The 13132-nt window shown below is 39.7% G+C and overlaps 1 protein-coding gene across 26 annotated transcripts in view; it reads right to left on the bottom strand.

Moving 5' to 3' along the window:
- nbeaa (neurobeachin a) overlaps positions 1–13132 on the bottom strand; it is a 96933-nt gene that overhangs the window by 15865 nt on the left and 67936 nt on the right. For 10 of the 26 annotated variants that reach the window (XM_039776893.1, XM_039776890.1, XM_039776894.1 and 7 more), the window contains 11 exons: positions 12493–12673; positions 11812–11936; positions 11624–11692; positions 11327–11495; positions 10636–11006; positions 9962–10098; positions 4515–4669; positions 3458–3584; positions 2249–2368; positions 1040–1173; positions 286–347 (listed from right to left, as the gene is read on the bottom strand). In XM_039776893.1, coding sequence (XP_039632827.1) covers positions 286–347; positions 1040–1173; positions 2249–2368; positions 3458–3584; positions 4515–4669; positions 9962–10098; positions 10636–11006; positions 11327–11495; positions 11624–11692; positions 11812–11936; positions 12493–12673 — 1650 coding nt within the window. The remainder of the gene's footprint in view (positions 1–285; positions 348–1039; positions 1174–2248; positions 2369–3457; positions 3585–4514; positions 4670–9961; positions 10099–10635; positions 11007–11326; positions 11496–11623; positions 11693–11811; positions 11937–12492; positions 12674–13132) is intronic. The other 16 variants (XM_039776892.1, XM_039776896.1, XM_039776899.1 and 13 more) reach the window with 4 other exon arrangements.

The raw sequence follows: 13132 nt of genomic DNA, 5'->3' as shown, positions 1-13132 counted from the left end.
TTGTGGCCTTGATATTGATGAGGAAAAACTATGGTGTGATGATGCATATAAGTTGATATTATATTACATCCGCAATGCGCTCATTACATAGTCAACCCTGCCTCACAGGGCAGATCAATAACTCGACAGCTTCCTGTGTGCAACGGACTCAGCTGATGACTATGTGTCCAAAAATATTTCAGAATGGGTAAGAAACCTGACAAATTAAGGATGACTCTTTCAGGCTTTTGGCAAAATGGATATGTGTGAGGACAGTAAATAGAGAGACAGTGAGGGGTTACCAACCTGAGAACACAGCAGCATTACGAGCTCCACCACAGACGTGCTAGACTTCATGCACACTAGACCTGCAGCACAAAGAAATACAGCACAGTCAGGAGCCTCTCTTTCTTTCTCTCTGACACACACACACACACACACACACACACACACACACGAGAGACAAAAATATCATCAAAGAAGACACTGTAGTGTCAGTGGCTTCTGCTATTGTACACAGTCATTGTAGTCAAGTTTATAAAAACCATGCCACAGAGAAGACAGGAACAAACAGTAGAGAGAAAGATGATAAAGTAGAGAGTAAGGGGTGGGAGGGGAAGGAGCAGGAAGGGAGAAGAGGGAGAAGAGGGAGAAATCAACACTGAGACAGTGGATCACGAAAACAGGACGCCAGGAAGCAGGTGGGCAGAGAGAGGAATGCATCACGTTCAATACAACCTGTAATACCATATTAATGCTAACACTGAACAAACAGTAATCCGATTTTCAAATGTCATCATCTAGCTAGCTGTTTGAAAATAGTGCAAAATACTGTGACGTCATACCTGCTTGACGAATGAGTGAAGCAGCCAGCTCAAAGACACTCACCCACTCATTCACTCACTCTCAACTAATCACACAGTTAATACATCCACTCGTCCACTCACTCGTTTCTTTTTCTCTCAGTCTTTATCATACACAAACATCGCGGTGAGGGACAGTGAATGGGGAGACTCCACAGAGAGACGCCAGTTATAGAAAAAGGAGCCGTGTACAGCACCTGTACCTTCTATGAGCAGTTCCTGCCCATGGCTACCCAGCAGTGTCCTGGACAGGAAGGGAGCAAAATCCACAAAAATCTCCCTCAGCAGGGGCGCCACCTTCTCCAGAGCGCGCTCCAGCTTGGTGGTGATACTGTGGCGGAAATAAGTGAGAGGAAGATGAAGAGAATAGGAGTGAAGATAAAATAAGCAACATACAGATGAGGTTAGAGGAGCATGTGAGGAAAAACTCTGGGGATACTGTATACAGTAGGTGAGAAAGGGAGCGAAAAAACATGCAAGAAAGAAATGAGTAGAGAAAACGGAAGGAGAGGACAAATAACAAAGGAGAGGAGATGGAAAAGGCAAGCTTAGAGACGTTAAATAGAAAGAAATAGAAACATGTTTGAAATGGACACAGAAGACACAAAAATTTACAGAATTAAAGTGTATGTAATGATGGTTTGGTATGGAAGTACTATGCCTGGGTTAGTATTGTAAGAAAATGTTGATGGCACTATTAAAGCTAACTGTTAATCAACTTAGCATTGTGAAATGGGTGAAGCTGGAAGTGCAATAAAAGCTAAACCTACAAAAAAGTGTCCAAACTTTAAACTGCAAAATATTGTACAAACTGTATCTTGACTTGCTACACATCTTAATATTAGTGATTTTGTGTGTGCACAGGAGTAGATCAAGTGCAGAGTAAAATAATTTTCTTTTCTATGTTCAGTTAAGAAATGGAGAAAGTAAGGCAGGAAGAGTACAGCAAAGTAGACTAAAATATGGAGCCATGATGGCAGTGAAGTGCATATTCTCAGCCTAAGCATATGACTTCTGAAACAGACCTGGGTCACTAGTGTTTACAAATCTTCATTTGGTTTTAAGCTGCTTAAGGTAGCAGATGGGTGACATTTACATAAGTTACAATAAAGGTTAAAACATGATTTTGAGTCGGTTTAAGCAAACTGTTGCTACAAGTTATTTGCAAAGACAGTTTGACTCAGGTCTGATCTTTAGTGTGGGGTTAGTGTGAGCAGATGGCCATGCCAGAAGTGACTGTGCTGATATAAAAATATGAGTGATGCTAACTGTTGAAGCTGTTAACAAAGATGTCTGTCCGCTCTCCCAACGGCATTCTGGGAACATTAAGTAGTGGATTGGGCGTAGCAGAGGGTGTGTGGTGGAGGTGGGGCAGAGGGGGAAGGGGTGGACGAGTATCTCCTTGCCTAAAACACTGTCCTGCATCTCGGGGAGCTGCCTGGAAGCCTGCCAGAGAGCTAAAAGACTTGAGCTCAGGGGGCGTCTGACCGCTGCGCAGCGCACATTGCGCCACCTCACAATAGGAACTGCAATACAAACCACACACATTCAAACACACACATACAGACATGCACACTGATTAAAGAACACATGCACACGCACGCACGCTCTCTCTCACATGCGTGTGCACTTTCAGAAGCACACGTTAACTGCACATATCATAACAAACTGTCTAAGGAGAGAGTACATTGACAGAAATGTTACAGTACAAACGGCTAAAAAGGAATTATATATTATTTCTTATTGTAATGGTATTTCCTAATTACTAACATATCGCAGATCAACTTATATTTTATTAGCGAGTGTCAGATGCCTATACAAAATACTAAAACACACCTAAAACAGATTTATGTTCATGACAATTTCATTTACATGTTTTTAAACAAGTAATCCATTGGGATTGCTGATATTTTCATACTCTACAGTATATTGTAATTGTGACATTAAAACACAGCTGCCATGTCAGGGATGAAAAGCACCATAGTGTAGACTGAGTGAGATGTGTGGGTGGTATGTGTGCATGCGAGCAAAACATATGTGAGTGAGTGAGTTATCACAGATTAAGTAGTTTTACTAGCTTTCAGAAAACTAATATTATTAGTTAATATCAGCTTTAAAGAGCAATATCCGGATCAGTCCAATATCCTTTTTATGGCTGATAACTCAACAGTTTTTTGTGACTTTTGATTTCTAGTCATTTGTCACGCAGTGCAACTACCAAATTAGCAATTCATGTTTGTCTTTTCTTTAAGATTTGGTTAAACTTTTAACACATCAGGAAAAACATGTTGCATCTACATTGCTCCTGACTTTCTTAAAAGATGTAATGACTAATCAGGTATTTTCACCTAGGCATCAAAAAGCATGTGGGTGCACCCCGGTTGTCCCCAATCTAACCCTAATGTATAATATCAATTATGACTGTGAGCGTGAGCTGCTAGTGAGAATTCTTTGGGAAGGATGAAGACCTAAGTGTGAAGTGAAAGAGGGACAGGAATGAAGTGGAAAAACGACAGGCACCCAAGAAAAACAGACAAATCAACATAAAAACAAAAGCCAAAGAAAAGAGCGGGAGGAAAGTGAATGAAGAGCGGTGCCATGTTGAGAGCTCTGACCTCATATTTTCCACTGTGTCTTCTGGCATGGGTGCCACCGTCTGCACAGCTGGCAGATTCTTACTAGTAGCACCGTTAACAAATGACGAAGAAGAGGAAGAGGAAGAAGAGGCAGAGTCTGTGGCACCTTGACAGGACAGAGAGGAGGGAGAGTGATGAAAAATAAGACAAGTGCTATTGTAACATGAATCAAGCATGACCAAGATAATCACGAAGGATAACAATAAAGGAAATGTATTAATGTCCCGGTCAGTTGCGACCAAATTCAATTTGGATACTATTTCACCGGACGTGCTGCTGCTTGTCTTCTGGTAATGGCCCCCCATTTGTGAAAATAGCTTTGCAATCAATATACAGAATCCATTCAGGGGAACAAATCCATTCCTTGTCCATTATGCATGTATGATACAGTCCAATAAGTCTGACTGGCTGTCAAAGCCTTGAATACAAATCCACTCTTCTACAATGAATGGTCAGTGGATGTGTAATTGATTCTTATCTTGTTATCAATTTATTCTATTCTTCTTTGGGTCAAAGAATATTTAATACATGCTCTTCTCTGCATCTGTTTTTTTCCCGACATGGAGTACCAAATATGTGAAAGGCACATGGTCCGACATCAGAGATGAAATTAACTTTCTTGTTGGTGGCCAGGATATCTTACACTTGCTGTCCTATCTGCAACTCCACTGATCTGGATCCCACCCTTGGAAAAAAACTAAAACTAATCATGAAAGCATCTGCTGGTACTGTTTGTTCGGTTTGTTAATAGTTTGTTCAGAGTAAAGCATCAAATAGTTTTTAGTAAGAGAAGAAACTCAGCCCTGCTTCATGGAGCAGCCTTTGAATTGCTGGAGGCCTTTCACACAAGCACCTTCGTCAAACTGCAGGTGTGTGTCTGCTGCCTTTCCTTAAATGCATAATAGATCCAGTGCTAAAATGAATGTGGGCAAAAAGATCTAAAGATATACAGTAGATTCAGGAGTTAAATTGATAGAAGTGGGTGTGAAGAACATGTGTTTTTATAAGTGCACTACATCTGTGTGTTATCTATCACCTGTAGTGTTGATCATGCTCTTGGGTGTTGCTGTCGCAGCGGCAAAAATGTTGGGTGTGCTGCCGGGAGTGGCCGCTCCACTAGTGGTGGGCGTGCCCACCGTGTTGACTGACAGGCTGCCAGGTGGCGGCTTTTTGACTGGAACCATAACACTCCTGTAAGAGATGAGACACAAAGGCATCAGACAAACCTGCACACACACAATACTCTTCATCGAATGCTCCTCAGTGATATCATGGCTCTGGGTGTTGGTCAGTGTGTGAGAACATCTGTGAGGATGAATGTACAGTAGACTTCAGTCGCCACTGAGATGATGACAATAATAATAATAATAATAATAATAATAATAATAATAATAATAAAGAGAGCACCTAAACGTGTTACACAGTTGTTTAACCCTGTGAAGTCAGTTTTGGGATTTAAATCCTAACCCTATAAAATTAATATGGCCTTTGTTTACCAAATAAGAATAGTTTTAACCTCTAATACTTGTAATCATTTTAAACAGTTTTTTTCACAAACCTTTAAGATACACATCCTTATTGTTTTTACAGTGTCCAGGAGTGTCTCCAAATCACAAGATCATTTCATTCTTTGTTTTCAAACTCAACAACAACTTCCGGGAGCTAAAAAGAATATTATGGGACTATTGGAAGCTTCAGTCAATATCAACATCAGGGAGTATCTTAAATGTCAAACAAATATAGTTATCAAACTAAAATCAAAAGCTTTTCTAAAATTTGAAATACTATCATATGCACAATAACTATTTCAGATTATAGATCAGTTTTTAATTGTTGTAAAACATTTTCAGAAACATAAAACGGTGCTGCTAATATAATTCATATATGCATTTATCAATATGTAGCACAATAAAATCTGATTTATTTCTATTTCTTATAAACTTGTAACAAAAAAACTAGGGATAGTGTGCATTTAAATTTCAAAAGTATGGGTAATACAGCAGTGATGTTTAGACAAACTAACATATCTGTTTAAAAACTATTAAAATACCGTTTGTTAGTAACTATGTATTTGCCATTCATTTATATGGATAAGATGTATCAAGCCTGTCTGCATGGGTCAGACAGATACATCGGGTGGCCATCTTGGAGATAGATATGGAGCTATTCGTGATCTATTATGCACACTGTCTTCAATCAATAACTTAGCTCTCAAGGACTGCCACAGAACAGGATCAAGGAGACTAAGTGTTGCACAGGAAATATAAGCAGGCCATCACTCAGTGAGAGAGTCTATATGTTAACAGTTTAGACAAGAGAAGAACATTTTAACCTTTTCAGACTTTGTTTATGTCCTGTCATGTCAAACAACTTTATTATTCAGCGACAATAGCTTTATCCCTATAAGATTTTAGTCTGACAGTCTAAAGTCGACAAAAATGGGAATAAATAATAAAATCAACAGTCTCAGTCATGATTTATTAAACATACAATGTGTAACTTTCTGCCGCTAGGGGTCTCTCAACCAAAACAATGGATGGTAAACACAGACTTTTGATGACGTTGGGAAGTTGCGTGGAATTATGGGAGTTGTAGTTTTTAGTCTTAAATACCTTCGCTGGTTAGAATGCATCTGTTCACGGACGAGTTTACCCATTCAAGTTTATTCACGTTACGTTTAGTAACGTTTATTCATGTTATTCTAATAAAATAGCTGCAGTTTCCCCAACATAATTATGTTTTTCTTGATTTGATTTTTATTGTTAGATGACCAGTTAGCTAGTGAGCCAGCAAGGTAACATTAGCCAGCAGCTAAAACACAAAATGCGAGGACGTTCGATGCCTGTTGTGCAGCAGCCGAACATCTCTTAGCTGCCCGGAATGATCTCCCCTTCACTTTTCTGTAATCTTAACTTTTCGTTTTGGTGCTTAACCCACATTTTGTCGGGTTAATTTAGCTAACCAAAAAGACAGCTAAACGCGAAGGGGGGAGAAATTCGGCAGGGAGGAGATTTTCGGCACAGACACCGGTAGCACTAACGGAGACGTAGCTAGCTAACGTTTGGATGGCCGCTGTTGTGACTGGCTGGGTCTGATATGGTCCGTTTCCCGACGCAGCGTCGTAAGCACCAGGCACTTGAGTTAAGTGCTGGCCAGGGGGATTGCTGTAATGAATGTGTCTGGCTTCTAGCTGACTGGGGGCTAATGGTAACTAGCTAGTTATATGTCCCGGGGCAGTTATCCGCTCTCATCCCGACTGAGTCTCTCTGTGCCGGGGGAATGAGGCAGACAGACCGGAGTGTGCTAGCTAGCTGGCTAAATTAGCATTAGATTAATCATCTATCTATACAGCTAACGTTAACGTTACTGGTGAACTCATTCGTGGGTTAGACCAGTGCTGTTAACCATGGTCAAAACAATCATACTAAAAATAACTTTATAAGCATGTTGATCAATGTTGTAGCTAACCCTATAATGGTTTTTAGGTCCCCTCGCCTAAAAACCAAAGGGGACCGAGCCTTCTCTGTAGTAGCCCCCAAACTCTGGAATTCCCTCCCACCCCATATCAAATCATGTAATACAATTGCTAGTTTTAAATCAAATCTGAAGACGCATTTTTACTCTCTTGCTTTTAACTCTCCTTGATTCCTGTTTATTTTTATTTTATTTTTATTACAAAAAAATTGTTCCTTTGTTATTTTATTCTATGTTGCATTGTTAATTCTTTCTTTGCCTATTTGTATTCATGGTGCCTCGCACATGCGATTATGTATTTTTAAGGCATATTGTCTCTGCCTTCCCTGTTTTACCTGTAAAGCACTTTGGGTCAACAGTTGTTCGTTTAAATGTGCTATACAAATAAAATGACTTGACTTGACTATCCACCAAGCTTTGCCGTTAACGTTAGCTACTTGTCAACCAGCACATAGTAACGTTAAGTTGGATCAATATTGATATGTATCAATAAATAAGGTCTCTGTTGTATTACTGTGTTGCAAAGTGGCATGTAATCAATCACAAAATTATGCTGTGTGGCAAAAAAAAAGCAGTATTACGGTTATGTACGGTGGCCGGGAAGTGCAATGCAACATTACAAAGAATGAAACACTTTTACATTTTGGAAAACAAATTTACATTTTGGAAAACAAATTTACATTTTGGAAAACAAAATAACATTTTGGAAAACAAATTAACATTTTGGAAAACAAAATAACATTTTAGAAAACAAATTTACATTTTGGAAAACAAATTTACATTTTAGAAAACAAATTTACATTTTAGAAAACAAAATAACATTTTAGAAAACAAATTTACATTTTGGAAAACAAAATAACATTTTAGAAAACAAATTTACATTTTGGAAAACAAAATAACATTTTAGAAAAACAAAGTAACAAAGATGCAAAAAAAAAACACTTTTACCAGTCCCGAAACAAATTTACAAATGACAGATTCTTCACGGAAGGGGAATGTACCACATACCGGAAGTGATGAGGTGTTGTTGGTGGGCGCCAGTCAATTTGTGTTGTTGTGAGTGAGTATATGGCGTCGGAATGAAGTTTATGGTGACTTTACGTGTGGTCGGTGTTTGGAGTTTTTATATGACCCGGACCTGACGGAAACACAGGGAAACGATGACAGCCGCGGCGGATCGAGAGCTACAGCAGGGGGCAGCTGAGTCCGTCTGCAGCTGCAGGACCTGGAGCTCACTGCCCATTCCTGGGAGCCAAAACCGACACCACGCAGCTGGAGACCCAGGCCGTATTGCTGGGCCCGCTGGAGGGAAGGGAAGCCCGGGAGAATCAGATCCAGGACTGAACGGAGCGGACTGTCACAGCCTGCTGAAGTTTAAATCACAGGTTTCCTAAAGGGAGTCTGGCGGGACTCGGACTGTGGACGACGAAACACGACTTAAAGACTCGTTAAATAAATAAATACATGCAGAAATAAATGAATCATTAGTGGGGGAGTGAGCCTGGACATTTCAGTCTGTTTAAACTTCACTTTGAAGCAGAACCTCTTAGTTCAGAAGGGTGAAGTTTCCGTTTGTACTCATATCTGTGAACTGATTATAATAAATATTCTTTGTATTAACACATTAATTAGTCTCTTTGTCTTTTTGTTTAAAAAACTAGAACATCGCATGAGATTTTGACGATTTATAGTGATTTTATTTCCGTTAGACCTTTTGCCTACATTGACGCTGATGCATTAAGGACGGCCCATAGACAGTATATAAGGCAGTGCCTCCCCTGTTCCAAGATGGCGGCTCTATTGACGCATTCGATCCATAACTGCCGTAGTCAAGGCGACATGTATACAAAACCTCATCACTTCCGGTATGTGGTACATTCCCTTTCCGTGAAGAATCTGTCATTTGTAAATTTGTTTCGGGACTGGTAAAAGTGTTTTGCATCTTGTTAATTTGTTTTCGAAAATGTAAATTTGTTTTCTAAAATGTTATTTTGTTTTCCAAAATGTAAATTTGTTTTCTAAAATGTAAATTTGTTTTCGAAAAATGTTATTTTGTTTTCCCAAAATGTAAATTTGTTTTCAAAATTTTATTTTGTTTTCCAAAATGTAAATTTGTTTTCCAAAATGTAAATTTGTTTTCTAAAATGTAAATTTGTTTTCTAAAATGTTATTTTGTTTTCCAAAATGTTATTTTGTTTTCCAAAATGTAAAAGTGTTTCATTCTTTGTAATGTTGCATTGCACTTCCCGGCCACCGTAGTTATGAGTATTTTTTTCTGTCACATTGTATGATTTACAATTACTCCTGAACATATCATCTGGGTGCCGTGTTTCGACGGAAGTTACGAGTAACTAGAAGGTGAGAGGTTATATGACACCACTGACGGATGACTAAAGGAAACGCTCTGTGTCCGAAAATAAAATAACAGATTTCTCTGAGTTTGACATTTGGTCGAAACATTTGGGATAGTGTAAGAACACAACTCATAAAATATATAACATAGGTATGGTCGTTTTTAGACATTTTAATGCAGAAATGTTACATATTGTGTCTTTAACATGGTATTGCTGCCACTAAAAAAAAAAATCATTGTTTTTCTGTTTTTATAGTCTATGTAGTGCACATTAAAAGTGTGTTCCTACAAACAAGCCATGGAGCAGAATTCCCCTTCTTATCTGTGCATTATTGGATTTTCACTAAAGAAATCAATGTGACTGCTGGCAAGTAAACCACATTATGTAAGCCTGTAAATGTTTCCATTCAAAGAGCTCTGTTCAAAGGGGAAGGTCATTTTCTAAATACTAATCAATTGATTGATGTTTGTGTGCACTGTTTTTCCAAAACTGATGTACAGCAATTTGACAAATAGCAGTACACTAAAACACATCAGCAAAAGATCAGTATTGGCCGGAAAAATTGATTCATTGATGGATGTTTCAGGCTGTACTGACTCTGATATCTCTGTCTGTTTTTCTGCCTTTTGTAGGTCAAACAGTAAATAGGACTGACCTGTCGAAGGAGTGGAACTGCATGGGCAGCATGGGGTGTGTCTTCAGGGCAGGATCTGGGTGATAGGGTGTTGGCCCAGACTCCTGTCCCAAATCCCCGCCATCAACTGGAGCAGCCACCAAGCTCTTCAGTATCTCCTGCATTTCAGAGAGAACAACCCATCTGGTGACTACAGGACACAAGCTGTAAGGAGTTTAATGGCTCGACTAATTCGTACCATAACTTTGTACATTTTGTTTTCAGTGTAGGCTATAATATTTATTACGTTGAAAAACATTATTATTGCCTCTGACAAAATCCAACATAGAGAACAACTAACTTTTTTCCAGCAGTAAACTATGACTGTATATGAGTAAGAACAGTGGGCATGTTTTAATGATACATAACCTTAAATAGCCTCACTGAAAGTTGAATATGTGGAAAGATCTTGACTCTATTCAGACATGGCATTAAAATCTTTCTCAGGTTATCCAACCACAACTACACAGATAAAAATGCAGATGTGGCTTGATCACACAAACCATATTTGTACTGAAGGATGCATGGGCTATCAGTAAAATTAAATGCATATGCATTTCTTGACCACATTGGACAACATTTATCAACTCTATCCACAAATTTAGACATATCTGGATACAAGCAGCCAGGTATGAATGGGGGTCAAACAGACCAACCTTGACATTGATGCCTTTGTTTGTTTGGCTGATGCTGGAGATAGACGAAGGCGGGGCTTGGCTGGAGTTGGGGTTGTGAGGAGAATCCAGAAGGCTCTCCTGTGACCTCCTAACATCTGACAGACTACACAATAGATCTGTGCCTCCTCCCCCACCCCCTCCTCCCATGTCTCTGTCCCTGTCTCTGTCCGTCTCTCTCCCCACCAGGCCGAGGCCGAGCCCCAGACCCATCTCCGAGCCGTTCAAGGATCCGGCCACATGGCCCTCCTCTCCGATGCCTGAGTCTGTGTGTGGGAGGCCTGCCCGGGGAGAGTCGTCCACGGGAGTGGGGGTCTGTTTGTCACGGTCAGAGAAGGCTGTGGATGGGTGCTCTGGATGAACACACACAAATCGCAAAAGAATAGAGTTTCTCTTTGCTAAACAATTCCACAACATACAGTATTGTCTGTTTTTATTCAATCTCAGCTATTTCCTACTGCTTGTAAGCTTTATTTATCTGTCAAGTAATACCCTTCTTTCTTCGTCCTTCTCTCTTTCATCCTCAATTGTCTCATATCCTTGACAAAGGTATTGTTGTTAATCTGAAGTCAGTATTCACTGTACAAATGCTACAATGATGAGTCACCACCAGCTCATCCAAGATTACTCTCTAATATTGAGGATATTGCAGCGAAAGAAAAATGAGAATCACCTGTACTGGTTGGGGAGTTAATTTCATGGCGGATGCTTCTCCCTGATAGGCTGGTGGACCTTCCAATCTCTCGCTGGGGTTCCAAAATGTCCCGGTACTTGGATACCATGAGAACTGAGATAAAGTAGACGACTGCCAGCGCCAGAAACTGAGCCTGCTTACTGTCATCCTACAGCAAAATAAAACACACACACACACACACACACACACACACATTTATTCAGTTAACACAACACAAGCACTTGTACCCATATGCATACTGTATACACTAAAAAATACACACAAACAAATACTTACCACATCCCTGAAAACCACAGCTCGAAGACGATTGATGTCTACATCCTGCAGGAGTCTGTCTGGATCCTGCTAAATATGGAAGACAGAATGTCAAGTGTGGTGCGTCATACATATGCATGTTTCCGTGTCAGATTTTAAGTGTTGTGTGCAGGATGTGGATTTGATGTATGTGCGTGTGTGTGTGGTACCTTGCTGGTGGTGGAGGCACTGTGGAGGCTGTCCTGTGACTTGCTGCTGGTTAAGGAGGATTTGCAGCTTCGGTCTCTCTGTCTCTGCCTGCACTCCAGACAGTTCCTCACTGCTACGCAGCATACTGATGGACACAAAAAGGTACAGATTAAACCTGTAAGTATTTTATACTGCATAGGGTTTATTACATGGCATAGCATTTCTTTTTTGATGTACTACAGATGCGTAAATGTATTTGTTTTAAGGGTATGTCCAGTCGATCCAAGAACAATACCACAAAATGAACATGCAATATACAGTATATCAATTTCAATCAATCAAAGACCTATTATAGATAAGGAGATGCACAAAATGAGAAGATAAGAGTTTAATAGTTTATGACTCCGAAATCAAATGTAAAATCTGACACAATTTGAGTGACTTTTATGTTTTCTTGGGTGTCTGTTATGACACATTTATTGCAATGCACACCCATATTAGGCATTAATTCATGATTAATGAATTGGCAGAAAACTAATCTACAATAATTTCTTAATTAATTTTCTTAATCAAAAATGACAAATTCTGTGTATCCAGCTTGACAAGACGTCACCTTAGGCTCTGGGAATTTCTTCTGACATCTTATAGACTAACCGATTAAACGAAATAATAATTGAAAGATACATTGAACTAGCACACACCCAGGCGGAGGCATTGCCTCATCAGCCCTCCTGATGACATGTTCTTCTCTGCTTCAATTTCGCTGAAGTTGAGAGAGCTGGCAAACACCAGTACGTCCACCATGGCCATGAGACGAGACAGGAAGGTGACTGCTGTCTCTGAAGACATGCCCTGTGTCGCCTCAATATTCTCCAGCTCCGTCTGGCAAAGGGAGGATAAATACACACATGCTTGCCAGTTATTCAGTGAAAAACAAGCATGCTAACACAATAAACTGAATGCTTGCTCACTGGTTTTAGAAAGGTGTTAATATATAAAATAATGTAGTATTCTCTTTTTTTATCATCATGTCTTACATGAGCATGACCACAACGGTCATGGCTGGCTATACCAACAAACAGGAAAAGCAACCTTGAGTATCATGCTGGTTAAGGGAAATATATACTTAAATGATGAAATCTGGCAACATGAGGCGTTCTACACAACACAAAGGAAGTACAGCCTGGTAACACACAGGTAATGGTAACAGTGGGATCGTGACAGTAGCAGTGTGGCCTATTAGCAGTAACAGTGGCAGTGTACAGACAAGTAAAGCTAGCCTAGAATATATTTCATAGACAATTAAACAAAGTCCTCTTATGTTGACACCAACCTAAATGA

The sequence above is a fragment of the Perca fluviatilis genome, chromosome 16, assembly GCF_010015445.1.
Source record: "Perca fluviatilis chromosome 16, GENO_Pfluv_1.0, whole genome shotgun sequence".
Taxonomy (NCBI): Eukaryota; Metazoa; Chordata; class Actinopteri; order Perciformes; family Percidae; genus Perca; species Perca fluviatilis.
The sequence above is the reverse complement of the archived record's forward strand: the minus strand, read 5'-3'. Positions and strand labels throughout refer to the sequence as shown.